Genomic DNA, 27,388 nt, shown 5'->3' on the forward strand with positions numbered 1-27,388 from the left:
AAGGGGAGGGAGGGCAGGGGGAAAGATAAAGGAAAGAAGGAATGTGGGGAGGGAGGGAGGGTAGGAGAAAGATGGGAAGAAGGATGATGGAACAGAAGTAGGAAATAAGGAGGAAAGAAAAGTTTATAAATGATGAGTCAGTAGGAAAAAGTGTTACATAAAGGAGACAGAAAAATTGTGTGAGAGGGAGAAGCCAATAAGGAAGTCAAATACAATTGTGTGTGAAGGGGATAAGATTTTTTTTTAAAAGTTAATAGGGGCGACCAGGCCGGCAGGGGAGGGGCAGTTAGGGGGATCAGGCCAGCAGGCAGAGCGGTTAGGAGCTAGAGGTCCCGATTGTGAGAGGGACATCCCCCAAGGGCTCCCGGATTGGAGAGAGTACAGGTCGGGCTGAGGGGAACCCCCCCCCCTCATGCACGAATTTCGTGCACCAGGCCTCTAGTCAGGATATAAACAACTTATTAGCTGAGTCACCTGGGAAAATGACTAATCCCTGTTGAGCCTCATTTTTCCTATTTGTAACTGGGGGTAATATTTCCTATCTTTGAGGGCTGCTCTGATGAGAAATAGTAATAAATAAATGCCACCTCGAACAGGGTGTTTGCCACTTAGTAGGTACTTAATAAATTAAAGCCAGTATAAATGTCATATATGTCACATTTTGTAATTTGCAAAGGGTCTGTTTTTCTACACTCCACTGATTCTGTTCTTCACAGTAAATCTCCCCGCATGCAACAGTAGTCCTGTTAGCAGTCCTCTCAATTATTCAGGTTATTATAAGAGTTCTTAGTTCTACTTTTTATATATTACCATCCAATAATTCTTGCAAAGACAAACTAGTCATCACCTTTCCATATTAACTTTCACATTATAAAAAAAAATTTTTTTAAATGGATGCTGGCCCTTGGGCAGAAAAGAGAGAACTATGAAAAGAATCTTAGTACTGTCTTTAAAACAATGCTCTTTTCATATATTTCTTAAAAAACAAAGGAGCTTGGTTCTTGGCAAATGAGATCTACACTCAAACATCCTTGGAAAATGCCCTCACTTTGATCTAATCAAATTTGAAAGCTCCAAAGCTGTTGGAGCTGCTTTCAAACCAAAAATAGTTTAAAGAATGAAAGAATCTGAGATCTAATCATCTCAAAGTAATTATTCCATATTTCATAATTTAGAAAAATATAAATCATAACTTATAGCCAACAATTTACTCAAGTTCATTTAGTGTCAGAAAATCAAACTCGTTTTCTCAACGTATTAGAATTTTTTTTACAGAGCACTGGGATTCTACTTTTTATTAATAAATCCACTAGCCAGTAATAATAATATATTTTGACACAGCTCAAATTTCTTATGATCTCATTTTAGGATGTTTTTCATCAAAATAGGTAGAATCAAAATTACATGGAATGTTGTTGTTTTTAAAAACATGATGGGCAGGCCTCACCCCAGACTGCCCGAACCAAATCTCTGACTAGGGGATGTGTAGAGGATAACTAATAGAAATCCTGGCTGGTCTAACTTGCCCCCCTGATTCTATCCAGAAGCCTGGTTTTAGGTCAATTAGTAAACAGATGACACCAAAAGGTGACAGTAATTAAGCAGCAGCCATGGAAGTGGAAAAGCCATGAGGTGGAGAATGTTTAGACCGTATCCTGATTTTTTTTAAAATTTGTTTTTATTGACCTTAGAGAGAAAGGGTGAGGAAGAGATAGAAACATCAATCGCTGCCTTCTGCACATCCCCTACTGGGGATCTAGCCAGAAACCCTGGCATGTCCCCTGACCTGGAATGGAACCTGTGACCTCTTGGTGCATGGGACAACACCCAACCAACTGAGCTACACCAGCCAGGGCTGGGCTGCATCCTGTTTTAACAGTGCTTAGCAGGATGACCCAAGTCACATGTCTTTCTACATCTCTTCTGATTAACATTTTAGAAAAATAAAAAGCCATTTTTTCCCCAGGCAAATAATTCAAGCAATTAAAGCTAAAAATAAATACATTTAAATGTCTCCAGGCTAGTGATTAATGCCAAAATTAACTATAAATAAGAAAATGTTTTAGGCCATTCTTTCAGGTTATAAATCTTAAAAGTATATTTAAGAAATTTAACTCATGATTAATTATAGAGTATATTATCATAAACTAGTATCTTCTAATTATGTGAAAAAATACTCTAAACCTAGGAAAAATTCTTGTCTATGATCTTTGCTTAGTTTCTCCAAAAAGTATCCACCTCTCACAACTGCAAAATAAAAAATACTAAGCAGTTTACGCCTAGGCGGTGTGGCTCAGTGGTTGAGCATCAGCCTGTGAACCAAGAGGTCACAGGTTCAATTCCTGGTCAGGGCCGAGGTTTCAGGCTCAACCCCCAGTAAGGGGGCGTACAGGAGGCAGCCTATAGATGTTTCTATCTCTCTCTCTCTCTCCCTTCTTCTTTCTCTAAAAGTCAATAAAAACATATTTTAAAAAAGATCCTATTTTTTTAAAAAACACTAAGCAGCTTAAAAGAATAACCCAGTTACATAAACCAGATTATTATTTGGAATGAAAATTATACAGAAGTTTTCAGTGGGACAAATTTATAAAGCACAAATTCGTTCTGTTCCTATATTTAAAATACATGTGATCAAGCTCCTGCCAAAAAAAGATACACCTAAAGAACTTGAAATTCTGCATCATAACATTCAATTTTATGCTTTTCTATCACCATGCCTTCCTAGTTTTATTCAAAATGCAGCTTTCTTTTAAGTATTCAGGATTTTGGGGTGTTTTTTTTTTTTTTTTTTTTTTTTTTTTTTTTTTTTTTTTTGTATTGCTTATAAGCATGTTATTTTTAATCTGAGTTCAGCCTGTCTTTTACCCAAGGCTTAAACAGGACCAGCCAAGATCAGGCCCTACAACCCCTCCCCCACCCCCACCCCCCTCACCAGTGTCCATGTTCCTCTGCAAAACACAACAGGTGTTTCCTAAGAGAAGGCTGGAGGGCTGGGGGACATTAGAAATCCCATCCTGCAAAGGTTCAATTCAGAGCCCCTCACTGCAACCTCCCTGCAAGCAGGTGGGCCCTGCTCTTTGCACTCCCCAAGTCAGGGTCACCATGGCCCCTGGACACAGCCCTCCCCTATGGAGGGTGTCAGTGGTTCAAGAATTTTCACTTGAGTCCTGACCAGCTGTGTGAAGCTGAACAAATCACAGTATCTCTGAGCCTGAGTTTTTCTAGGAAACTTCCTGGGGGAAGTTCAAAAACTTCTTTTTGAAAGGAGTGATTATTTTAAAGATCATAAAAAAAACCCCACAGAATTCGTCCTCATTACTTACATGGCAGTAACTGGAATAAAATGTTGGCCTTTAACATCTTTGGGTCTGAAGGATCTTATCTCCTGGGTGAGATGTGTGTTGAAAAGGCAGAGGCGATGCTATTTTAACACCATGCAATAGAGAATGGGTTCTGCACCCTGTTCCCTAAGGTGCATACCCTAGCCATTTACTCCTTAACCCCCTGCTGACCCATACCTGCCACTGGGAGCCTGGCTTGGCATTTTTTTGGGCTGTCACCAAGTGCCCACCATTCTCTCAAAACCACCATTGCCAAAGTCAGTCTTCCCTCCTCATCTACTTCTCTGCAGTATTTGTCACTGTTGCCCAATTCCATCTTTGAAAAACTGTCTTATTCTTTGGCTCCTACTCCATGCCCACTGTTAACAATGACCATTCTTTAACTCTCTTACCTTCACCAGGAAGAACCTTACACCCAAGCTCTCCTAATTGACTGTGTGGCCTTAAGACAACCCGCAACCCTCTCTGGGCCTCATCTGTCCCTGAAAAAGGGAAGGAGGTAGACAGTGACTCAAACTGCCCTTTGAGCTCCGCAGTAATATGCTAGACTATCCTAATCTCATTCTTGTTCTCTATCAGTATGTGGCACAGTTTCAGAGAGCCAGTGCAAGTCTGTGATGGAGCTAAGACCACCAGGAAATCATCACTTCCAGTGTGGAAGGAACCTAGACATCACGCAGCACGAAACTCTCATCTTACAGCTGAGGAAACGTAGGTCCAGAGGAGGCACTCTATCACCTCACAGCAGATGATGGAGAGAAGGAAGTCTGCCGGGCTCTCACATGTTGCAAAATCAGAGCTCACATGTCTTCCAAACCTGGTTGAGGTGCATAATAGTATCAAAGTAATGTGATATAGAATGTATAAATTGAGTCTTTTTCCCCCTTTAAAAAAATAAATTCAATAGTATAACTCCAAGACCTCTGGAGAGACATTTTCTATAGTGCGTGCTTTACACAAAGTAGAACAATTTGATCACATAAAACATCTTAGGTTTATGTTTTTAAATAGCTAAATAAAACAGAACATCAAGTCACACAATACATATACTTACATTAATTCAAATGTCCAACGCACAGTACAGTAGGATCTATATAGTGGTTCATATAATTTAAGATTTACATACACACAAGCACATAAACAAGTATTAGATGACTAGAACAAAAGTTTAAGAAGTTACCCAGACATTTTGGTATTGACACCTACATATTTATGGCAACAAGTAATGACTTTAAACTTTCAGTAAGATCTTTTGTACAAGGATAGGAAATTTACAGAATGGAAAGAAGACAAACAAATGCACCTTTATTGCACTATTTATCTAACATAATACGGGATGTGATAGTACCCAGTAAACTTTATCAGTGAAGTCTCTTTACTTTAGTCTGAAATGATGAATTTAGCTGAATTATCCCCAAATCTAATTTTTTGTGCTGTATAAATAATGGCTGTTTGGTTCTTCCAAATGAAATAGGACACTAACACTTTTATTTAAAATTATTCAACTTTGGTCCTAAATTAGTAAAGTCTCCTTTTAAAGTATACTAATACAGTTTTTTTTTTTTTTTCTTTCAAGAATCCTGATTAAAAGGACATGTCAGTCAAATCACCTCCCGGTCAGCTTCGACAGGATCAGTGGTGCTAAGACTAAGGGACCGTTATCTAGAACTAATCCTTGGAAACAACCCCAATCTTTCTCTGGCTCATTGAGGAACCAAAGTGCCTTACCACGTTTCCTATCAACCACTTCAAAAGACCATTTGGTTGTATTTCAAAAGCCAAAAATAATTTCAACCCTGCTGTTTATTTTGCAGACCACACACCAAGTTAAAGATGGAGCGGTTAAATTACTACATCATAAAATACAGGCACAAAATTAAGTGGATGCCACAAAGGGTGTGTCTGAAAACACTGAATTGACCGAATCTGAGTCGGATTTCACCCTGGAGGACTTTAAGATGCCCTCAGCTATAACAGTTTCACTGGGAAAGAACCTGACCTCCCCATTCTGCCCTGCCGCAGTATCCTTCAGGGGTTCCAAAAACACCACTCTTTTACCGGCACCTGCCTTCCGTCCATCAGCTGGGACATCACCCGCCAGGCCAGGACTGAGAACAGATGAATGGGCATTGCTTTGGTTTAGCGCACTTTTTTGTCTCTTGGCTTTACACCTGCAGGGACACGGCGTCAGGTAGAGGTACAAAAGTACCAAAACGATACTGGCCACACAGGCTGCAAGAGTGGTAAAAGCTGTGTTGAATGCCTCGTGGGCGTGCGATCTGTTGATGGTGAGGTTGCTCACCTTTATTGTGACATCCACAGTTTCATTCAACAGGCGCTGCCTGTTCATTGCAATACAAGAATACACTCCAGCATCCTCAGAACGAGGACTTTCTATAACCAGGGTTCCATTGTGAAACACATGAAAGTTTTTCATCTCTTTGTCCGGCTCTAGCAGTGTGTTATCTGGGCTCACCCATATGAAATCGGTATTTGCACTAGCAGTCTTGCTGTCACAGTGAACAATCAGCCTTTCCCCGACTTGAGCCTCATGGATAAAGCCAAGCGCACGGAAGGAGCCGTTGATGATACTGTCGGAACAATTCAAAAGGCCATCCTGGAGCAGAAGTACCTGGTGGGAGTGCCTAGAGTCAGACCACAGGCGACAGGTGTAAGCATTCTTAAAATCCATCACTGAGCTAAAGTGCCTACGATACCAAAAGATCAGCAACGAGTACAGGGAACAGTCACAGAAGAACGGGTTTCCATGAAGGTGGATGCCTCTCAGCTGCTTTTCTGGCACTAAACTTATACGGTTTGTTGGCAGGAAGGGGATCCGGTTGTAAGAAACATCCAGAAACATCAGTTCTGCCAGCCTGAACCTTCCAACGTACAAATCCATGGGAAACTGCGTGAGGAAGTTTCCACTTAAGTAGAGTTTCTGCAGTTGGGAGAGCCCTCCAAACGCTGACGGATCGAGATAGGAAATGTGATTGTTGTAAAGCAGGAGCACTTCCAGAACCTTCAACTCTTGGAACACTGCGCTTTTCACAGCCTTCAGCTTATTGGAGGATAAGTCAAGACACTTCAGATTTGGAGTTGTGGAAAAACTGCCCATGGAGATGTTGGTGATGTTGTTATGACGGATAATTAGGGTGTTCAGCTTTCCAAAGGGTACCGGAATCCACTCAGAATCCAGAAGCCCGATTCTGTTATAACTCAGGTCCAGTCTCTTAATCAACCTGAAGAGGTTCCCAGGCACCTTGGACAGGTTTCTGTTGGTGCAGCTCACGATGTCGGTGGCACAGATGCAAGCGGTGGGGCACACCCCGGCGGCCCCCGGGCTCACGGTCACCGTGATCACCAGCAAACACAGCAGTTCCCTGCAGCAGCGGGGTCTGACAGCTCGAGGCAGGGTGGGCAGTGTGTGTAAACGCAAAGACATTCTGGTCGCCTCTCAGTCTCTTGCAGGCGTCTTCGCGGCCAGCTCAACCTCCCACCAGTGAATCTGGTAAGCAATATTGAAAGATGGGTTTAAAAAAAAAAAAAGCGAAGTTAACTCCCACCAATTAACCCGTAACAGTCGCACCTTGCTTTCTTTCTAGTAACTTTGGAAATGGAGGTTTGGTTTCACACTGGGGACCCTACGTTGCCTTTTTACTGTTAGACGCAATTTTTTCCCCGGGTTACTCTTGTTTACAGACATTTACAGCCACCATCTACCAATACAACCGTCTCAACATCAGAAATTCAATATTGTTTTTAAGGTGCATCCTGTATTTTTGTTCCAAACTCCCTCCAATAGACTCAAAAATACACAAACGGCAAGCTATAAACAATCAAACGGAAATACTTAGCGAGCCACCCGGCCAGAACACAACTCACAGAGCTGAGAAGCCTCGCGGACTCGGGACAGGCTGCGCACGGTGGAGTCTTCTGAAGGTCTGTGCGTCTGTCTGTCTGTCTGTCACTCTCGCATCCTCCGAATTCCTTTCCCTCTGGCTCCCGGCGGGCGGCAGCCTCTCGCTGGCTCTCAACTTTGGGAGTTTTAAGGAGCCGCGGCGGCAGCAGCCAGCCCGGGCACAGGCACCGTCTCCGCCGGCTGCGGTGAGTTCTCTCGGGCTCTCTCCATGGCGAGGCTGAAGGTACCGGCTCGGTGCTCCGCCGTCTGGTGCCCGCGCGCCGGCAGCCCAGCTCCCGGAGCCCGGTGCCAGGGGCGGGGGCGCGGGCAGCCGCAGGGCCCCGGCCCCGCCTCTCCGCGCTCCTCAGGCGGCCGGACCCCGGTTCCCGCGCGCTGCCGCCCGGGTTTTATGCCCGCGCGCTCGGGGTCGGGTGCGCGGCCGGGAGACGCGTCCCGCCCCTGCGCGCCCCCCCTCCTGCGGGAGCAGCTCGCAGGCTGAGGGCGGGAGCCGGCTGGGCGCAAGGCGCGGGGCACGCGGCGCGGGAAGGGACGACAGCGCAGCCAATGGGAGCGGACCCTCCGCCGCCCGCCTTCCCCCTCCGGCTCTTCCCGGCGCCGGAGAGCCAGCGGGCGCGCGGGCGGGGCGAGGGTCCGCACCCGGCCGGGGCTGGAGTCCCCGGGTGAGGACGCGCTCACCCACTCCCGCCAATTGCGTCCGTTTGTCCACTCCAGAACCGGGTGGTGTCGGGGTGTTGGGGGGTCAGGGGGACGTGCCCAGTCCGAGAGGGAAAGGTCGCTCCCTTGAAGACCCCACTTCGTCGCGGCCGCTCGGGTCCCCTGAGCTCCCTGACCTCTTGGGTCTTTCCTGGGGGAAGGGCGGAGCGGGCTTGCAGGGCGCTAAAGGCGGCTGGTTTTAAAGGTTTGCAAAATAAACACCGCAGCAGCCTTCCGTCTCCGCCCACGTTTGGGGAGCTGGCGGGTAGGGAAACCGGGCACGTTCCCTCTGGAACTGGGAAGGCTCAGCGGGGACACCACGAGCCTCCCTGGAAAAGTTCTATCCCTTTCCTAACTCGGGAAGTAGCATCAGGGGTGGTGCCCAGTTCGCGAAGGAGGAGCGCTGGAAAAAAGGCTGGGAGCCGACCTTCCGGCTGGAATGCGCAGATAAGGGTATTAAGCTTTAAAACATATCCGGCTCGCTCCGGCCAGGGACCGATCCAGGAGTGGCGGCTCGGAGATTCTTCATCCCTTCCGGAGACGCAGGGACCCAGGGTGCCCGCTCAAGCTTGCGTTGGTCCAGCAGGCAGGGAAAGGTGCAAGCCCGGGTAGACAGACAAACAAACAAACAAACAAACCGGGGTGGGGTGGACAAATAGGAGATGGAGGGCGTGGGGCTGATGAGCTTGTAGATTAAAAATCCATTTCTGTTTAATTCCAAGATCAGTTTTAACGATGGGATTTGACTAAGCCAAATGGCCCGTTTGTCTATTTTATCCCGATTAAAAAAAATAAATTACTGCCCAGACAAGAGATACCAAAGCGGAAGACTGAAAAGAGGAGCAATTGAGAAAACAATTGGGGGCATAAGAATGATGACAAGGACGACCAGCTCTCCCTCTCCTCCCCACACATTTGAGCAACCTCAGTTTATGGAGAGTTAGTCCCTGTGTTGTCCATGAATAGATTGACGCGGTAGCACAGAGCTCCGGTGCCATATTTTAAAGAGAGTTGTGTGCATTGTGGATTGAGCCTGTTTGTGCAATGAATCTGAAATAGCACTAGTAAATCAAGATTTTTTCAAGTGAGAGCAGCTTGATTCAGATGAGTTTCAGTTTCTTGAAAAGTTGAATTTTGCCTTAAAAAGATTACAGCCTGAAATGTTTCAAGAAAGCATTCCTCACTGGAAGCTCCCAGGGGAAAGGCAGAGGTTGAGATTTTTTTCTAAAGTCAGGCAACACTTCCTGGGATTCTCAGAAAACTTGATCTCTAAGCCTTCGTTTTTACAGTGAGAATGGTTAGCACAGAGAAATAGAATTAAAATTACTCAGGGGAATCCTTTTTTAAACGACTAATAAATAAACCAGGTTTTTGCAGTGTCTTACTAAGTAACTATCATCCTATTCAAAGGAAACCATGAAGGTGGAAGAAAGAACTGTATTTAATACAAAAATCATCTAAAAAGAATGACTTTCAAGATGGAAACAGAAGGTTATGTTATTATAGCTGCAGGCACATCACAGAAACAGTCTACAAAGATACACAGTATAAATAAACTAAATGCACCGAAAATCTACAGACAAGTTTATTTCTCTATTTGAATATCTGATGTGGGGGATTCTGCACATTTGTCAAGGGGAAAGGAGTTCTGGAAAGGGTGGGTTCACTTAGGTGGAAAAGAGAAAGCTAAGAGTTGACCTTAATGGCATAAGGTCTGGCCTTATTTTGTGGAGGACGGCTTTTTATCTTTCTAGCATCCCTTCGCCTTCTTCTACCTGGTCCGCTCTTTCAACTAGAAGGTACATTCCACAAGGGCAGAAATTTTGTCTTAGTCACTGCTCTTTTCTTAGCTCCTAGAATCCTGCTTGACACCTGCTTGGCATTCAAATTTTGTAATGAATGAACTCAGAAATGGGAAACTTATTCAAAGCTTTCCCCCACCTGAGTCTGCTGGTGGCCATCCTGCTCTCTGTACATCAAAAGCGTGTGTGAAAGAGGGATGGGGAGAGAAGGAAAGAGGAGCCCTGCGAAGATTATTTGAGGCCTGGATCCAGTAGTGCCTAAAGGCCTCTGCATGTCATACTTCCTTATAAATTACATTCTCTATTCATTCCCCCCCCCCCTTTTTTTTTCTTAAATTAATTTGAGTGTGTTTGTGTCACTTGTGCTGAAAGAGTCCTAGTATATAATGATGGTAATAGTAAATATGTATTGGGCCATAATAATGTGCCAGAGACTGAGCTCTGTTTTACACGCATTATTTCATTTATGGCTCACCACAACCTGTAACATTGTATAATCCTATAGACCAGATGATAACTGTGTTCCAAATTATTTGAAAATGGAATGAGACTAATTTAGCTTGAGGGTCCATGTGATGGATTTCGATTATACAGAAGAAAGACATTTTTGATAGGGAGGTCCCAGCCTGGAATGGGTTGACAAGACTGATGGTTGAGCTGCCTTCTCAAGAGTTTAAAATAGGACAGATGCGTATTCCTCTGGCCTTTCCCCCATGGCACAGTCTGTTGGTATTTTTGACCACTCAATAATGACTCAACAGATAGTAGAAAGTGGATTGACATTTGACATGATTATGAATCTGGTGTGTTGAGGTGGGTGTGGTCATGGGAGTGTCTGGCTGGGTTTGGAAGTAACTCCTACCTCGGAGTAGGGATTCGAGTAGATGAAGCCTCGGGTGTTCTGCTGGCCCTATAATTTCCAGAATTTCTCAAGTTGCAGTAATAAAGTTAAGTTAGAAACATGAAACAAGAAATTGTTACAGCACTAGCTTAACCATTCTAGTTAGAATATTCTGAGTTATTTTTTACTAATAATGAACACTTTAATAGCAGTTTCTACCCTATGAGGGGCTTTCATATGCCATATCTCACTTGACTATAGGATGCATCCTCTACTGAGGTGTAGTTGGGACCCCAGCAGATGTCTAATGTTGTCTCTTTTTTAACCTGGGGCACATTGGTGTTCTTCAGAGACAGTGCTCACCAGGCTCTCTGGCTCTGCAGGAGCCAACTATTGCACTCGGAGCTCTCTGTTGAGGTGTCCTCCCCCTGGGATGGCACTCTTGGTAGGGTTTTTACAATGTGACAGGAGTCTTGGCCCATAGGAAACACACCTGTGCCCACTCCGCTCCTGCAACAGCCTGCTCCAGTTGACTTGTTACGATTTATGGTAGAACCATCTCTCACCCAGTGTTTCTCACTGTGTGGAGATTTGAGCTCCAGCCCCTATGCTGTTTGAACTCCAGGAGGCATATGGCAACTTGTGGTTTCATTCTCTGGAAGCTTCGTACACTAGAAATGGGGGATCTCGGGCGGGGGGTGGGGGGAAGGAGGGGGATTCTTAGGGGAGGCGTGCAAGACCTACAAGTCCTCCCCAAGGACTTCATTGATAGGTTCTTTTAAAAAAAAATTTTAGGCCAAAACCGGTTTGGCTCAGTGGATAGAGCGTCGGCCTGCGGACTGAAAGGTCCCAGGTTTGATTCCGGTCAAGGGCATGTACATTGGTTGCGGGTACAACCCCAGTAGGGGGTGTGCAGGAGGCAGCTGGTCGATGTTTCTCTCTCATCGATGTTTCTAGCTCTCTATCCCTCTCCCCTCCTCTCTGTAAAAAATCAATATATATATATTTAAAAAAATTTTAGTTGAGATAAAATTCACCATTTGATCATTTTAAGGTATATTACTCAGAAATTTTGATATACTAGTACTCACATTGTGCATCACCACTATCTACTTCCAGAATAATTTCATCACCCCAAAAGAAGCCCTGTACTCATTAAGCAGTCACTCCCATTCCCCACCTCTTCTCAGCCCCTAGCAACCACTAACCTACTTTCTGTAACTATGGATTTGCCTATTCTGGATATTTCATATAAATGGAATCATACAATATGTGGCCTTTGTGTCTGGCTTCTTTCACTTAACATGATGTTTTCAAGGCTTTGATTGTGTTCTGTGGCTACTAGTAAAGGTTGTAGAAACAGTTGGGATCATTGCTTTGAAAGTCCTGCATGGTTGATTTAGCTACACCTGAGCTTAGAATGTGGTGCATCTGCCCCTATTGTTGTTAGTCTTGGCCCAAAGTCCCTTTTACCCAGAGTCTTCAATTATAAGAGTATCAAACCCCTATGTGATTACAGAAACCTAGCAGTTTTAGGAGCTGAGGGGATCTAAGTTCTAGTCTTGGGCAAAAATGTTTTAATCTCTCCACAAATCTCTCCCCAAGAAACAATTAAAGATATAACAATTAATGATTTCTTAAGTTCCTTTCAACTTCAAAAAATTAATTTGGTTTTATGATAACAATGTATCTGCTGTTGCCCAGGCCCTAGGAACACAGTGTTAGAACACAGGTAGTAGCAGTTAGAGTAGGTCTAGGTGTAGTCCCTCATCTGGGTCAGTTATCGCTGCACCGGGAATATTGCTCCTCCCTCTTCTCCCCAGTGAATGGCGTCAATCCCACTGCCACTCCAGGAAAAATAACTTAGGGCAAGTTCTCCATAGTTGAGATATCACTTTAATCTATTAAATATTTTATTGTAATGGGGTAGCACAAGTTCAGGGCAGCATTATTTCTAACAGCAAAATAATAATAATAATAATAATGGCCCAGCCAATGTGGCTCAGGGTTGAGTGTTGACCTATGAAGCAGAAGGTCACGGTTCGATTCCCGGTCAGGGCAATTGCCGGGGTTGTGGGCTCGATCTCCAGTGTGGGGGTGCAGGAGGCAAGCCAAGCAGTGATTTTCTCTCATCATTGATGTTTCTCTCCCTCTCTCCCTCTCCTTTACTCTCTGAAACCAATAAAAAAATAAATCTTTAAAAAAAAAAGAAAGAAAGAAAAAAGAATATGGTACACCCTTAGTGCAACAGGGATGTAGGTGAATAAATTAGTGTACATCCATCTGGTGTCATACTATATTGTCATTAAAAATAATGTGTGTCAGAGAAATATCTGGTGATATAAGTAAAAGTTACAAAAAGGTACTATTTCAATTTTTGTAAATATATGTATATGCATATGCATAGAATATCATCTGAAAGAGTACATACCTATGTCATAACAGTGGTTTTAAATTTTTTCTTCTCTTTCCTTATCTGTATTTCTATTTTCTACAATACTTTTGTGATAAGAAAAAGCACAATGAGAACTTATGACTGTTTAAAGTTACCTATGACTGTCATGTGCGTCAATGTTTCTGCTTTATGGTGATTCCTACTTGATATTCAGCGATTGTAGTTTCAGAGAGCAAAACCCTCTTCTGACTTCTCAGGCAGGATGTGACCCCGATTTCCCCTGATTTGAGGTACAGTGATTGCTGTTCCCTCTTAGCAATACAGTCATTTATTTGACAACTATTTACTGAGCGTTTACTATGTGCTAGCAGTAATCTTTGGCCTGAGAATCATAGCAACACATAATGCTCTGAAATGCTACACTAGCCACACAAGTCTTACGAGGATGAGGCAGGTATAGTCACTTACACATTTTTGTTGGCCAGTTGTCCATATTCCCAGGCTTGGGACTCAACATCCTGGGTTGGGATCACCTCCCAACAACTGAATTCTCTCCCACAACACATTCTTAGACTAGCCTTGTGACGGTGGCACGGTCCCCTGCCCCACACCATCATTTTAATTTTTAATTAGTTAATTAATTAATTTTTATTTTTTAAATATATTTGTATTGATTTCAGAGAGGAAGGGAAAGTGAGAGAAAGATAGAAACATCAATGATGAGAGAGAATCTTTGATTGGCTGCCTCCTGCACGGCCCCACACTGGGCATGTGCCCTTACCAGGAATCAAACCATGACTTCCTGGTTCACAGGTCAACGTTCAACCACTGAGCACGCTGGCCTGGCGCCACCCTTTGTTTTTCAATGAGAAATAAAAATAACAACCGAAGGCCTTTTTTCCTAATCCTAAAAATCCTATGTGATCATCACTGTAGAAAAATTGGAAGATACAGAAAATAATGTAAAGAACCAGAGAATGCCATTCATCTTACTGGTCAATTATATTTCTGCTCAAAGAATAAATCCATTGCAGTGAGGAACCTGAGAAGTTTGCAAGAGGATGATTTTCTCTTTGTCATAATTATGTAATGAGAGAAATAAGCTGACCTTTTTTTTAATACTCTGAAATTCTCAGCAGAGGAAAATTTGCTTTATAAAATTCATTGTGTCAAAGTTATGCATCTAGCATTATAGTTATTTCTTGCGATTTTGGTTATAAATAGTAGGTGCTCTAATTTTCAGTTTGCTCGTTATTAGCCTGAAGGGATCATCTAATTGAATTCCTAAATGCTATTATATCTCTCAAAACTGAGGCTAATTTTATCTCTCTGGTAAATACAGATAATATTTAACACACCCAGCTTAGAGAACTATATGCAGCGGTTGACTCCTATTCTGTGTCCTTTAAAAAAATATGCTTTTCAGCCCTGGCGGGTATGGCTCAATAGTTGGAGCATCATCCTGTGCACCAAAGTCGAGGATTTGATTCCTGGTCAATGCACATACCTAGGTTTTGAGTTCGATCCCAGTTGGGGTGCGTACAGGAGGCAACCAATCAATGTATCCTTCTCACATGAATGTTTCTCTCGCTTGCTCTCCCTCCCTGAAAAAAAAAAAAAAAATCAATAACAAAATACTTTCCTGTAGCAGTAATTAACTTATCATACCTTTGTAAATGTGACATCTGATTATTCAAAGAAATATCTGATTTGAAACCATCACTAATTACTAGCCAACATTAACATGAAATAAAATAAAATTGAGAAAGAAAATAACAAACTCTCTCTCTTATATGCCAGCACTATTGCAAATACTTATTCAATGATTCTCAGCAAATACAAGGCCCTCTGTAGTAGATGTTCCATGAGTAATTGGCTCTGGAACTCTGACCTTTCTTTCAGTTTGTGACAGTGCAAAGAAACATCACATTCATGTAGGGGAAGGCAGAAGGGCCTCTGGAAAGATCCAAGAAAGTGGACTTGGTAGAAATAAGACCCAACATTTATTGCATCCTCACTATGTACCAGGCTTCTCATTTAATTCTTACAAGGGCTCAAAGAGCTGGCCATTAACATCCCCATTTTCTAATGAGGGCAATGGGGCTTGGTTGGTTTCTATAACTTGCCCAAGATTGGTGGTAAAACCAGGTCTCTCACCCAAGTCTGCTTCACTCTGATCTCCTGCTGAACGATAGCTCTAATGCTTCCCATTAGGGAGTAGAAGGGTCGGCCATAATTTCAATTCCATTCAGCAAATATTATTAGTCCTGGCCACACGCCCAGAGCCATGATAGGGCTGCTCTCCTCTAGGAATTTGTAGTCTTATTTGAAATAATTATAGGACATAAGACGGTATATAATTCAATTCCAAATTGGATATAACCAAGAACCAAAATATTTGCAACAGAAAAAAATGTATATTTGCAACAGAAAAAAAATGTATATTTGCAACAGAAAATATGTACTCTGGGTATTCAAAAATTCCACTACAAGCAGAATTTTAGATCTTACTCATTTCTTGTTGACTCAACAAAGTGAATTGTATGCAAATGAAAATATAACCTGGGAGAAACCATTTGAATAGTTAGGGTTGAAAATAAACCTCAGAATTAAGTAATGATAATATGAACCTTATGGCTCATTTTATCTATGGCATTCACAATGAGGAACTCTAAGGAAAGAAAGTATTTTTCCCCCGGCACATACAAAGGTTCTAAAACATCCTCTAATTATATGGCAAATGGCAATGCACACACACACACACTCACACACACACACACACACACACACACACACACACACACGCACACAAATAGAGCATTGAAATAAAGAATCAAATCTTTGGGTTCTGGTGCCAGAACTTTGATTAATTAACTGTATGTATGATTTGGGGTAAGTGACCTGGTCTTTGAGATTATCAGCTTCCCCATTCATCAAATGGAAATGCAGGACCAATAAATGCACTGTTTGATTTCACAATGATAACAGGCGACACATGTGAGAGTGCTTTGGGAACGATAAAGCTGTAAGAGTTTTACAGTGAGGCCCCATCATGTGTTATTCATCTTTATTGCCCTGTGCCTTGGACATGATCTGACGCAGCACAGGTGTTTAACAAACGTTTGTTGAACTTCATGGAACTGAAGCTCGGCTTATGTACAAAATAAACAGAGCCGGAGAAGTGTCTCCACAATGATGTTTGTACTAATTATGTGGCTCTCCCGAGCCCGGCTGTACCAGAGTACAGCAGGCCCTCCGTCCTCATTTGGAGGACCTCCTGTTGGCTCCGCCCTGCCTTGCTCTCCAAGGTGCTCTCTCAGCTGCCGCAGGCTGGAGTGAGACACCGGTCTGTACTCCTGGGCTTCTCAGAGCCTCTCCTTCAAGCTGGCATTGTGTGGGGAACATCCTGAGTGGAGACCTTTCGTTAGGAGTGATGATTAGCAGTCTCAGTACACACTGCAGAGTACCCAAAGGGGTTTTGAGCTGCAGGGAAAGGCAAAATAAATAAAATAATAGTTGCTCTCTCCAGAGAACCGTTTTGACGTGCTGCTGCTTGCCTCTTGCATTGTGATAGAAACGCCTGGTAGGAAACCAAGGACGGTTTCCTGGGAAGCTGCTGTACAGAAGAGGTCAGGTACAAATCTAAACAAGTCGCTGGAGGATGAGTCTGCTCTTCGACATTTCCTTCTTTGCAGAAAAAGCGGGGCGATGGAAAGAAAATATGCTGTTGTGGCAGCTGTCCACATTTACCTCAAAGTAGAATTTTTCATTGACTCAATTATATGTATTAAAACTATCTAGCCCTAGCCAGTTTGGCTCAGTGGATAGGGTGTCGGCCTACAGACTCAGGGGGTCCCAGGTTCGATTCCGATCAAGGGCATGTACCTTGGTTGCGGGCACATCCCCAGTGGGGGGTGTGCAGGAGGCAGCTGATCAATGTTTCTGACTCTCTGACCCTTTCACTTCCTCTCTGTAAAAAATCAATAAAATATGTGTGTGTTTTTTAAAAACTATTGGACATCTAAATTCCTCTCTTCTAAATTCCCTTTGCTGGGAGGCACTGAGAATCTTAGTTATATTTTCACAAGCAGAATATGCGTTGACCCAGTGAGTATCAGATGTGCTTGTTTGTAGCGTATGTCTGGGATAAAACTGAGTGGTGGGCTCTCCAGACAGAATCACCTTGATAACATCAATATGATAGCCCAGCTTGGCAGGCCCCAAAACTTGATATTTTGGATGCCCCAGAGTCATCCTGATACACATGGAATGATTTATAATATAAACCAAAAGAATGCCTACTTATCAATTTAAGGCGAAAATAAAGTGGATCAGAACTTGATATCAACCTAGTCATATTCTCAGCTTATCAGAAAGCTTTGGGAAGTTGAGTTTATAATAAATGTTTGGTGAGTGGGAAATACTGGGGAGAGTACAGTTAGATTGATTAGTTTAATGTTTAGTGGCATCAAGCTAGTATATTATATAGCATGACAGATCCATTGCCACAAACGAGGTTTGTCTGCCAATGAGACCACATATTCAGGTTGGTTGAATATGGCAGTCATTCCTGGGCAGAAGGTGCCAAGCAGTTATTCAATGAAATCTTAAGTTTATAAGAAATACAGAGGCATCATGATTCTGTCCCAATCACAAAATTACTCTTTCTATTCAAGACACTCTCTCACTCTTCCTTCATCAGTACCATAGAAGAAAATGCAAAGGAAAAACAACATCATAAATAAAGTAGAAGAGAGGCCGATGCACAGAGAACATAGAACTCTTATTAGAAAGAGATATCAGAAAGCTGCAAAGCCACCTAGAGAGAAAAGCCAGTCCCAAGAAGCAGGCATTTTGTAGAACCTCAATAAAGCATGATAAATATGTATATTAAAAGTAAACTGGATAATTTCATAAGCAAAAATTGAGTTCTGTGCAACCATTCTAATTTAAGAAAATTCCACCAAAGACAGTCGAGACAAAAATGATGTAACATGCACAGAAGAGGATTAGCATAGTTTGTACACTGAGTATTTCCCACTCATCATTTGGGCAATGTCACCCAAACAAGGACCAGAACATTTACCAGCACTTCAGAGGTCCCACAGATGAGGGGGACTACTGTACTAAGCTGGGACAGTTTTCATGTTTATTGGCCATTTATAGATCCTCTTTTATGGATCTTTTGCTTGTTTTGCTGTTGAGCTGTCTTTTTTTTTCTTATTGATTTGTAAGACTTCTTTATTCTGAATTTGTTTTTTCATCATATATGTGTGCATAAATATATGTCACTTAGTAAGTTATATAATGTCTAATCACTGAGTTGTACTCCTTAAACTAATATAATATTGTATGTCAACTATAATTGAAAAATAAAAAATAATTTAAAGTAAATATAATATTTTATCCCACCCAGTGATTTGCCTTTTTACTCACTTTTGGTGAACAAAAGTTCTTAGTTTTAATACAATCAAGTTTATCACTTTTATTCTTTTGTGGGTTTTTTTTTTTAATGGTATAGCAAAGGTGGAAATTTATTGAAGAAAAAGTGCAGATTCCCACGTGGGAAAGGGGAAAGAATCTCACAGCACAGACTCCCACGTGGGAAGGGGAAAAGGGTCCCCTCTTATTTCCTATTTTAAAAAGCATTGCCTACTCCAAGATCATGCAGCTGTTTTCCTGTAAACGCTTTATTGTTTTACTTGTTAATTTGTATCTCCAGTCCATTTTGCTCTGGTCTGAATGTTTGTGTCTCCCCCCACCCCCATTCACATATTGAAATACTTACCCCTAAGGTGATAGTATTAGGAGATGGAACATTTGAAAAAGATTCCTTGTCCCCTTCTACTATGTGAGGACTCAGCAGGAAGCAGTCCCTCAACAGACACCAACGTTTATGGCATTTTTGTTGTAGCAGCCTGAATGGACTAAGACACACTTGAAATTGATTCTTGTGTGTAATGTGAGGTAGACGTCATATGGATATCCAGTTTGTTCCACATGGATATCCAGGTGACCCAATACAGTTTATTGAAAAGACCACCCTTTTCCTTTCTGCACTGTGTGGTCACTTTTGTCATAAATCATGTGCTTATTTATATATATGTGGGTCTCTTCATGGCATGGTTATCTGTTCTTGCACCAGTGGCACAGTTTTTGTTTTGTTTTGTTTTTAATATATTTTATTGATTTTTTACAGAGAGGAAGAAAGAGAGAGAGTTAGAAACATCGATGAGAGAGAGAAACATCGATCAGTTGCCTCCTGCACACCTCCCACTGGGGATGTGCCCGCAACCAAGGCACATGCCCTTGACCGGAATCGAACCTGGGACCTTTCAGTTCACAGGCTGACGCTCTATCCACTGAGCCAAACCTGCCAGGGCACCACAGTTTTTATTATCAGCTTTATAGTAATAGCTCCTGATATCTCATGTGTTTGGTCTTCCATATCTGTTCCTCTTCAAGAATACCTTTGCTATTCTCAGCCTTTTGCATTTTCATATGAATTTTAGAATTGACTGTAAATTTTTGGTTAAAAAAATAATAAAACCCACAGCTTGGATTTTGATTGAGAGTGCATAGAAGTATGTGTTAAATTCTTTTTCTTTTTTTTTTTTCTGCAAAAGGCTTTATTGTTTCCATTTGGTGCAAGGCATGGGAGAGGGCTCCAGGGTGGTTAAAAGATGCTAGTGGTTTCAGAGAGAGGCAAAAGCCAGACTACAGGGGATGCAGAGGGGCCCCTTAAAGGCCTCTGGGCTCCAAAGGCTAGTCATTTCAAAGAGATACTTGCCCTGCCCAGCCCAGCCTGGAGGCTGGCCAGCCTGCGGAGGTGAGTCAGGTGTCACCCATCATCTTGAGACTCATGCCGTCCAGAGCCACATGGTCACAGTCGAAATAGAAGACCAGACAGAGGTACGTGTGGGCAGCCCGCAGATGCAGGTTGGCCAGGCGGTTGAAGGCAGCCTCCACTTTGGTAGAATAATTCTGACACGGGAGAGTGGTGGGAGGCTAGATGAAGGAGCAGCTATTGTCCCTGGGTCTGTTCTGTCTAAACACTGTTGAAGCCAGAGACAGAATGGGGACTGCCGAGAGTACTGTGACAGAAGTGTGTATTAATTTGAACAGAACTTACATCCTTACAATATTGAGTCATCTGATCCATAATAATATTGTGTACTTTCATTTATTTGGTTATTTTTCATTTTTTCCCTCAATGATATTTTGTAATTTGCGGTAGATCTTGCAAAATTTTAATTAGATTTATTTCTAGGTGTGTGAGTTTGTGGGTGCTATTAAACATGTTTTATTTTCCATTTGTTTATTGCCAGTATATCCAAATATAGTCAACTCAGGTTGCTATAGCAAAATACCATAAACTGGGTGGCTTATAAACAACAGAAATTTATATCTCACAGCTCTGGAATCTGGGAAGTCCAAGATCAGGGTTTGACAGATTTGGTATTTGATGAGTACCCCTTCTTCATTCACAGACAGAGGCTTTTTTTATAAGAGCAGTAATCCCATTCATGAGAGCTCCACCCTCAAGAACTAATCATCACCCAAATGCTGCCTTTCCTAATACCATCACATTGGGGGGTTGGATTTCAAAATATGAATTTTGGATGGCATACAAACATTCAATCTATGCAAATAATTTTAGTATATTGACTTTATACCCAGTGTCCTTCCTATATTCTCTTATTAGTTCTACAAATTTGCTTATAGATTCTTTGGAAATTTTCGATGTTCACAATCTTATTGTCTAGAAATGATAGGTGTTTTTTTTTCTTTTCAATCTCTATGACCTTTATTTCTTTCTCTTGCCTTTTGTACTGGCTAGAACTCCAGTTACAACGTTGAATAGAAGTGATTGCAGGGTCTATTCTTGACTCAATCCCAATATGATGTGGACGTTTTCAATATTCTACTATTGAAGATGATGTTTGCTGTGGGTATGTTGTAGATATTCTTTATCACATTAAGGAAGTTCTATTCTTAGTTGATTAAAAGTTTTCATCACAAATGAATGTTGAATTAGTGGAATACTTTTCGGCATTTAAGATGATCATGTGGTTTCACTCCTTCTGTGAATGGGATAAACAGAGTTTATGATTTTTGAATGTTAAACCACACTTGCACACCTATATTAAACTGCACGCAGTTTACTGTATCACTAGATTTGATTGCCCAAATATTTTGTTAATAAATTTTTAATAAGGTTTATGAGAAAGGTGGGTTTTCTATTTTCTTTCTCAGAATGCTTGTCAGATTTTTAAGACCAAGTTTATGCTGCTTTCATTTTTTGAAATGTCTGGAAAGCTTTGCTTCTTGAAGAATTATACAAGACAAGTGGCATTTTTTCCTTCAATGTTTGAAAAAAGTCACTGTTAAGTTCAGTGGGCTTGGGCTTTTCTTTGGGGACAGATTTTTAAATAATATGTTCAAGTTTTTAATACATACAGACTTACTAATATTTCCTTTTTTCTTCTGTCAGCTTTGATAAGTTGTGTTTTTCAAACAATTTGTTTATTTCATTCAAATTGCAAATTTATCTATGTAACATTATTTTTAGAATACTTTAATTGTACAATCTATGGTGATATTCTCTCTTTCATTGCTTTTGTTGCTAATTTGTGTTTTTTTCTACTTTTTATCAGTCTCTTTAGGGTTTTATCAATTATGTTAATCTTTTCAAAGACACAACTTTTGGACTTATTTATTTCTTTAGATTTTATTGCTGCTCTTTTTCTACCTTCTTGAGATCAACACTTAATTACTGATTTTTTATTTATTTTTTTTAACATATTTTATTGATTTTTTACAGAGAGGAAGAGAGAGGGATAGAAAGTTAGAAACATCGATGAGAGAGAAACATCGATCAGCTGCCTCTTGCACACCCCCTACTGGGGATGTGCCCGCAACCAAGGTACATGCCCTTGACCGGAATCGAACCTGGGACCCTTGAGTCCGCAGGCCAACGCTCTATCCACTGAGCCAAACCGGTTTCGGCTAATTACTGATTTTTTAAACTTTTTTCTTTTCTAATAAATGCATTTAAGACTATATATTTCAAAAAAAGGGACTATATATTTCCTTCCAAGCATTATTTTGTTTTTCCTCATAAGCTTTGAAATGTATTTTTTAATTATTCAGTTTAAAATATGTTCTACTTTTTGTTGTTGTTTTTTTCTTTATCCCATGGAATATTTGAATTGTATTGTTTAATTTTTAAGCATTGGGTTTTTTTTTTCTAGATTTGTTATTGATCTCTAGCCTAATTCCAGGGTGGCCAGAGAAGATATTCTGAAAGATTTCAGTATTTTGAAATTGTTGAGACTTTCTGTATTATAATATATTGATTTTTATAAATGTTCACGAAAAGAATGAGAGTTGGTCATTAGCAAGTGCTATTTTATATGCATGGCAATTAGATTAGATCTGTTAATTGTACTTTTAATATCTTCTATATCCTTACTGATTAATTTTTAATTTTTGACTTGTCCTACCAGCTATTGAGAAAGATATGCTAATGACTCCCACCGTGATTGCTGATTTGTACAATTTTTCTTTTTGTTCTGTCCATTTTTTGTTTAATGTATTTTAAAGCAATGCTATTGGGTACATATAGATTTGGGATTATAATATCTTCTTATTGGATTATCCCATTCATAATTATGAACTCTGTCTTTTTATCTCTAATAAAATGTTTGCCTTAAAGTTCACATTGCCTGATATGGTAGAGTTGCACAAACTTTTTACCTGGCATATTTATCTTCCTTTTTACTTACATTAAACATTGCTTTATCATTATAGTTAAAGTATATAGTTGGGTTTGTTTTAATGTACTCTGCAATCATAGTCTTTTACTTCAAATTTAGTTCACTATGTACTTACTTTTTTTTTTAATACACTTTATTGATTTTTTACAGAGAGAAAGAGAGAGGGATAGAGAGTTGGAAACATCGATGAGAGAGAAACATCGATCAGCTGCCTCCTGCACACCCCCCACTGGGGATGTGCCTGCAACAAAGGTACATGCCCTTGACCGGAATCGAACCTGGGACCTTTCAGTCCACAGGCCGACGCTCTATCCACTAAGCCGAACCAGTTTCAGCATCACTATGTAATTACTTAATTGAGTTCTAGCTACCATCTTATTTTTCATTTCCTATTGGCTCTTCTCTTTTATATTCCTTTTTCTTATGTTCCTTTTCCTCCTTTTTGCCTCTTTTAGATTATTAAAATTTTTTTATTATGTAATGTTTTTATTTAATAACTTGAAAATTATATATTAGTTTCTTATTCTGATAGTAGTTATCCTAGAGATTACAACACATATCCTTGACTTATTACAGAATTGTACAAATTATTATTTTTACCACTCCTCTTATATTCTTAGACCCTTAAACCTTTTATGCTGTCTAACTCTCATGATTTTTGTGTTCTCTTGCTTTGCATTCCTACATAGCTTTTCTACTACAAATGACATTACAATTATTGTTTTTTACAATCAGTAATGTTTTATAAATGCCCATATATTTATTCTTTCCAATGTCTTTTTTCCTGTATTTTCTTAGGAGATAAACTTGCAACACAGCTACTATGTAAGTTAAGTGCACTAGTTAAAATATATTTGAGATGAAATTTTGATTAACTAATCACCAAAAATAGATTGTAAGTTTGTGTAAAACAACTTCAGTATCGAGGTCAGGCAATAATACTGATTTTTCAATAAAGCACTGAATTTATTCAGTCAAATTCAAACACTTCCCATATGGTATTTGTAGTTTTCAAAGAGCATTAGCATTCAACCTTCCGTTGATCTCAATAATAACTTGATAGATAAGCCAGAAAGACAAAGAAGTAGGGATAATGGGAGGAAAGAGATTTGTCCACATTTATACACCTTACGTTGAATTCAAGTCCCTCATGCCTAGCTCAGTCCTCTGACTATATGTATCAACTAAAAATACCTAAAATAACTCGTGTTTATAAAGATAAAGGTGCCTATAAAAATGCATCCCTCAAAACATACAGTTTAATTCCAACTCCTTAAATGACCACCCTCTTCCTGCTTCTTATCACTCCTCATCACTAGATTTTTATTTTTTAATTTTATTTTGTATATATTTTCTTTTTTATTTTTATACTAGAGGCCCAGCGCGTGATTGAAATCATGCAAGGAGGCACCCCGCAGGCTGCCGCAGGAATCAGGCCCAACTGCCACCGTGGGCGGCCGGGACCTGTGCCTGACTTCCTTCCCAGGATCCCCCTGCCCTCCTGCCTGTGTCCACTCTGGGGCTGCCTGAGCCAGCACAGCAGCTTGGCCAGCCCCAGGCACGCCCCCCCGGGCCCCCTGCCTCTGTTCACTCCGGGCTGCCGGAGCTGCTGCGCCGGCTTGGGCAGGCTCCCCTGTCTCTGTCTTCTCCGTCTCCGCTCCTGGCCTCACCTGCGTGCACAACCTCCTCCTGTCGGGTCGTCCCATTACGGCGTCCCGGCATAATTTGCATATTACCTCTTTATATATTAAGACTAGGGGCCCAGTGCATGAATTTGTGCACCTTGAAAGGAACTGTGGGCCACACAGCTGCAGTGGGCACAGGGGCAGGTCTCAGCCCATACTCCGTGTCCCCACCGGCCCCTCATGGTGGGCCCCGATTGCCCGTCAGGAGCAGGAGGAGGTGGAGAAGCCCTCAGGGGCAATCAGGGCCAGCAGCTGCTGCTTGCATCCGCTGAAGGCGCTGAGTGATCAGGACCAGCACTGGGTGCTGGCAGCGGGTGCGAGTGGCAGCTCTGGCGCCGGCAGCAGGTGCAAGAACCAGATGGGACCGTGGTGCATGGGCGCAAAGAATTTTCAGTAAGCTTGCCCCACCAGAAGCTTTCCCCGATGACAGTGACCAGCGCAATACCCCGCCTTGGTCTGGCACCCCTGCTCACCTGCTCCACCATCCCGCCGTGGCTGATGCCCACCATGTTACATGCTCTGCCGCCTGCTGCCGACGCCCACCATGTTCCGCCCATGCCTCCTGGTGGTCAGTGCATGTCATAGCAACCAGTTGTTTGGTTGTTTCGCCATTCCGTCTATTTGCATATTAGGGTTTTATATATATAGATATTTCAGAGAGGAAGGGAGAGGGAGAGAGAGAGAGAGATAGAAACATCAATGATGAGAGAAAATCATTGATTGGCCATCTCTTGCATGCCCCACACTGGGTCTTGAACCCACAACCCGATATATGCCCTGACTGGGATCAAACTGTGCCCGAATCGTGATCTCCTGGTTCATAGGTTGACGCTCAACCACTTAGCCACACTGGCTGAGCTATCAGATTTTTAAAAATCAAAGCATACATAAACATCTGCCTGTAGCAAACAAAGTGAGTTTCCAGTCATGAGGAAACTCACATTAAAGTCAAGGCTGATAATACAATGTTTATTTTAGTCTTTCTGCTTAGTTTTCCTTTCCAGGCACTGGACTGAACTTAGTTTTCAAAGCCAGAAATGATGATTGTTTATATATCTAAATTTATTAATACTCTGCTCATAGAAATTTTTAGGTACAGTTGATTCCAAGATTATTTTGGGAATTTCTCACTGGTGAAATCTAGACTATATTCAGGGGAAAGCCAACAAACACATTCTGCAAAGAGCCATCCTATCTAATAAAGAGGGAATATGCTAATTGACCCTCACGCCATCGCAAAGATGGTGGTGCCCACAGCCAATAAGGAGGGAATATGCTAATTGACTGTCATGCCCTCAAAGATGGCGGCACCCACAGCCAATAAGGAGGGTATATGCTAATTGACTGCCACGCCCTCAAAGATTGCAGCATCCACAGCCACAAGATGGCGACACCCAGACCCCTCAGCCCCGCCGGGGCGGCAAGCACGTGGCCGCTCCGTGAGACTGCCTCCAGAGTCCCCCTCAGCCCCCCAGCCGCCCAGGGCTGCCTGAGGCTCAGATAACCAGGGCTGGCTGAGGCTTGTGCTGCCGTCAGTGGCAGCAGCGGAGGTGTGATGGAGCATCGCCTTCCCCTGATGGCCAGGTCACCTCCCGCCCCTGAGGGCTCCTGGACTGTGAGAGGGGGCAGGCCGGGCTGAGGGACCCCCCCTCCAGTGCATGAATTTTCATGCACTGGGCCTCTAGTTAATAATATAAACTTTTGATGTACATAAGACTCTTCTACTCATCTAACAGAAGGCAGAGTAGGTGCTCACTAAGGGTGATTAAATAAATGAAAAGTTCTTCAGTGTCTACCTCTCTCTCCTCAGTTTACCCAGAGTACTGACACAAAGCAAAATAGGATAGTGTTTGGATAAAAATTTCGTTTCTGATTCTCCATCTTCTCCCCCTACTACAAATTTAACAGAAAGTAAACTGCTGCTCCTATGATGTTATAACAGGCAGGGTCCTGCCCCTCTCCAGGTAATGGGGAGAGAGCATTTGGTTTGGGGTCATAGTTGACATGCTTGGGGACAATTGTGCCGCCTCCCCACTTCTTGTCTCTGGAAATTCCTGCTGTTCACAGTCTCTGCTGTAAAGGACAGGCTGAAGTGGCCCTGACCTTACCCCATGTCCACCTCACCCCATTGTAAACAGACCAGGATCAAACTCGGACAACAATTAAGAGTCTCTCAAGAATTTGAGCCAAATTACAGAAACCACAGTCAGTGGTTATGGACTACTGCTGAGAGCTGACATCCAGTGGGAGCTGAGGTTGGCGCCAGGGCACACCAAGTCAAGTACAACCAAAGTTACTTGAGGACAAAATTATAAATAATCAGAGGAAGCCAAGTCTCTAGAGAAAAGAAATTAGACGTGTTTTAAAAGGCAAGGAGAAGAGTAAAAAAATTAAAGAATCAGAGTCCAGCCGACTTTCTATTTCCCAGCTCCCGTAGCTATGAAGTCCATCTGGACTTTGTTTCCTGCTTCCGGACATCTATAAGATTGCTGGCTTTATTTTCACTTAGCTCCTCTTTTTAGTTTGAGTTAATTCCAGCAAGATTCCTAGCAACCACTCTCTTTTTTTTTTTTTTTAATTTATTGATTTTAGAGAGAGAAGAAGGGAGCGAAAGAGAGAGGAACGCATCTATTTGTTGTTCCACTCATTTATGCCTTCATTGGTTGATTCTTGTATGTGCCCTGACCGGCAATCAAACCTGAAACCTTGGCATATTGGGACAATGGTCTAACCAACTGAGCTACCCCGCTAGGGCCACAATCTCTTGACTAGTAGATCTCACCCTCTCCCCTAGGCACCCAGTGCTTTGGTGCAGCCCTTCCCTCTCTTGTGAGGAAGGAGAGTGATCTGAAAACCTTTCACACTAGCAAATACCTAGTTTGCTGGCTTTTCCAGTTACGTTTCAGAAAACACTGCTGTGAGAAGGCAAC

At 42.0% G+C, this 27,388-nt stretch overlaps 2 protein-coding genes across 2 annotated transcripts in view; one reads left to right on the top strand and one right to left on the bottom strand.

The window, feature by feature from the left end:
• Positions 1-4,266: 4,266 nt before the first annotated feature.
• Positions 4,267-8,318, bottom strand: AMIGO2 (adhesion molecule with Ig like domain 2). The gene is made up of 2 exons (XM_079773915.1): positions 7,227-8,318; positions 4,267-6,849 (listed from the first exon to the last, which is right to left on the bottom strand). Exon 2 carries the CDS (start codon positions 6,784-6,786, stop codon positions 5,218-5,220), a length of 1,569 nt encoding a protein of 522 aa, XP_079630041.1. The 5' UTR covers positions 6,787-6,849; positions 7,227-8,318; the 3' UTR covers positions 4,267-5,217.
• The window catches only part of PCED1B (PC-esterase domain containing 1B), a 135,754-nt gene continuing 115,591 nt past the window's right edge, over positions 7,226-27,388 (top strand). The window contains 1 exon segment of the mRNA XM_079773917.1: positions 7,226-7,283. The gene's annotated coding sequence lies outside the window, so the exon portion shown is untranslated.

Source organism: Cnephaeus nilssonii, assembly GCF_951640355.1.
Source record: "Cnephaeus nilssonii genome assembly, chromosome: 6".
Taxonomy (NCBI): domain Eukaryota; kingdom Metazoa; phylum Chordata; class Mammalia; order Chiroptera; family Vespertilionidae; genus Cnephaeus; species Cnephaeus nilssonii.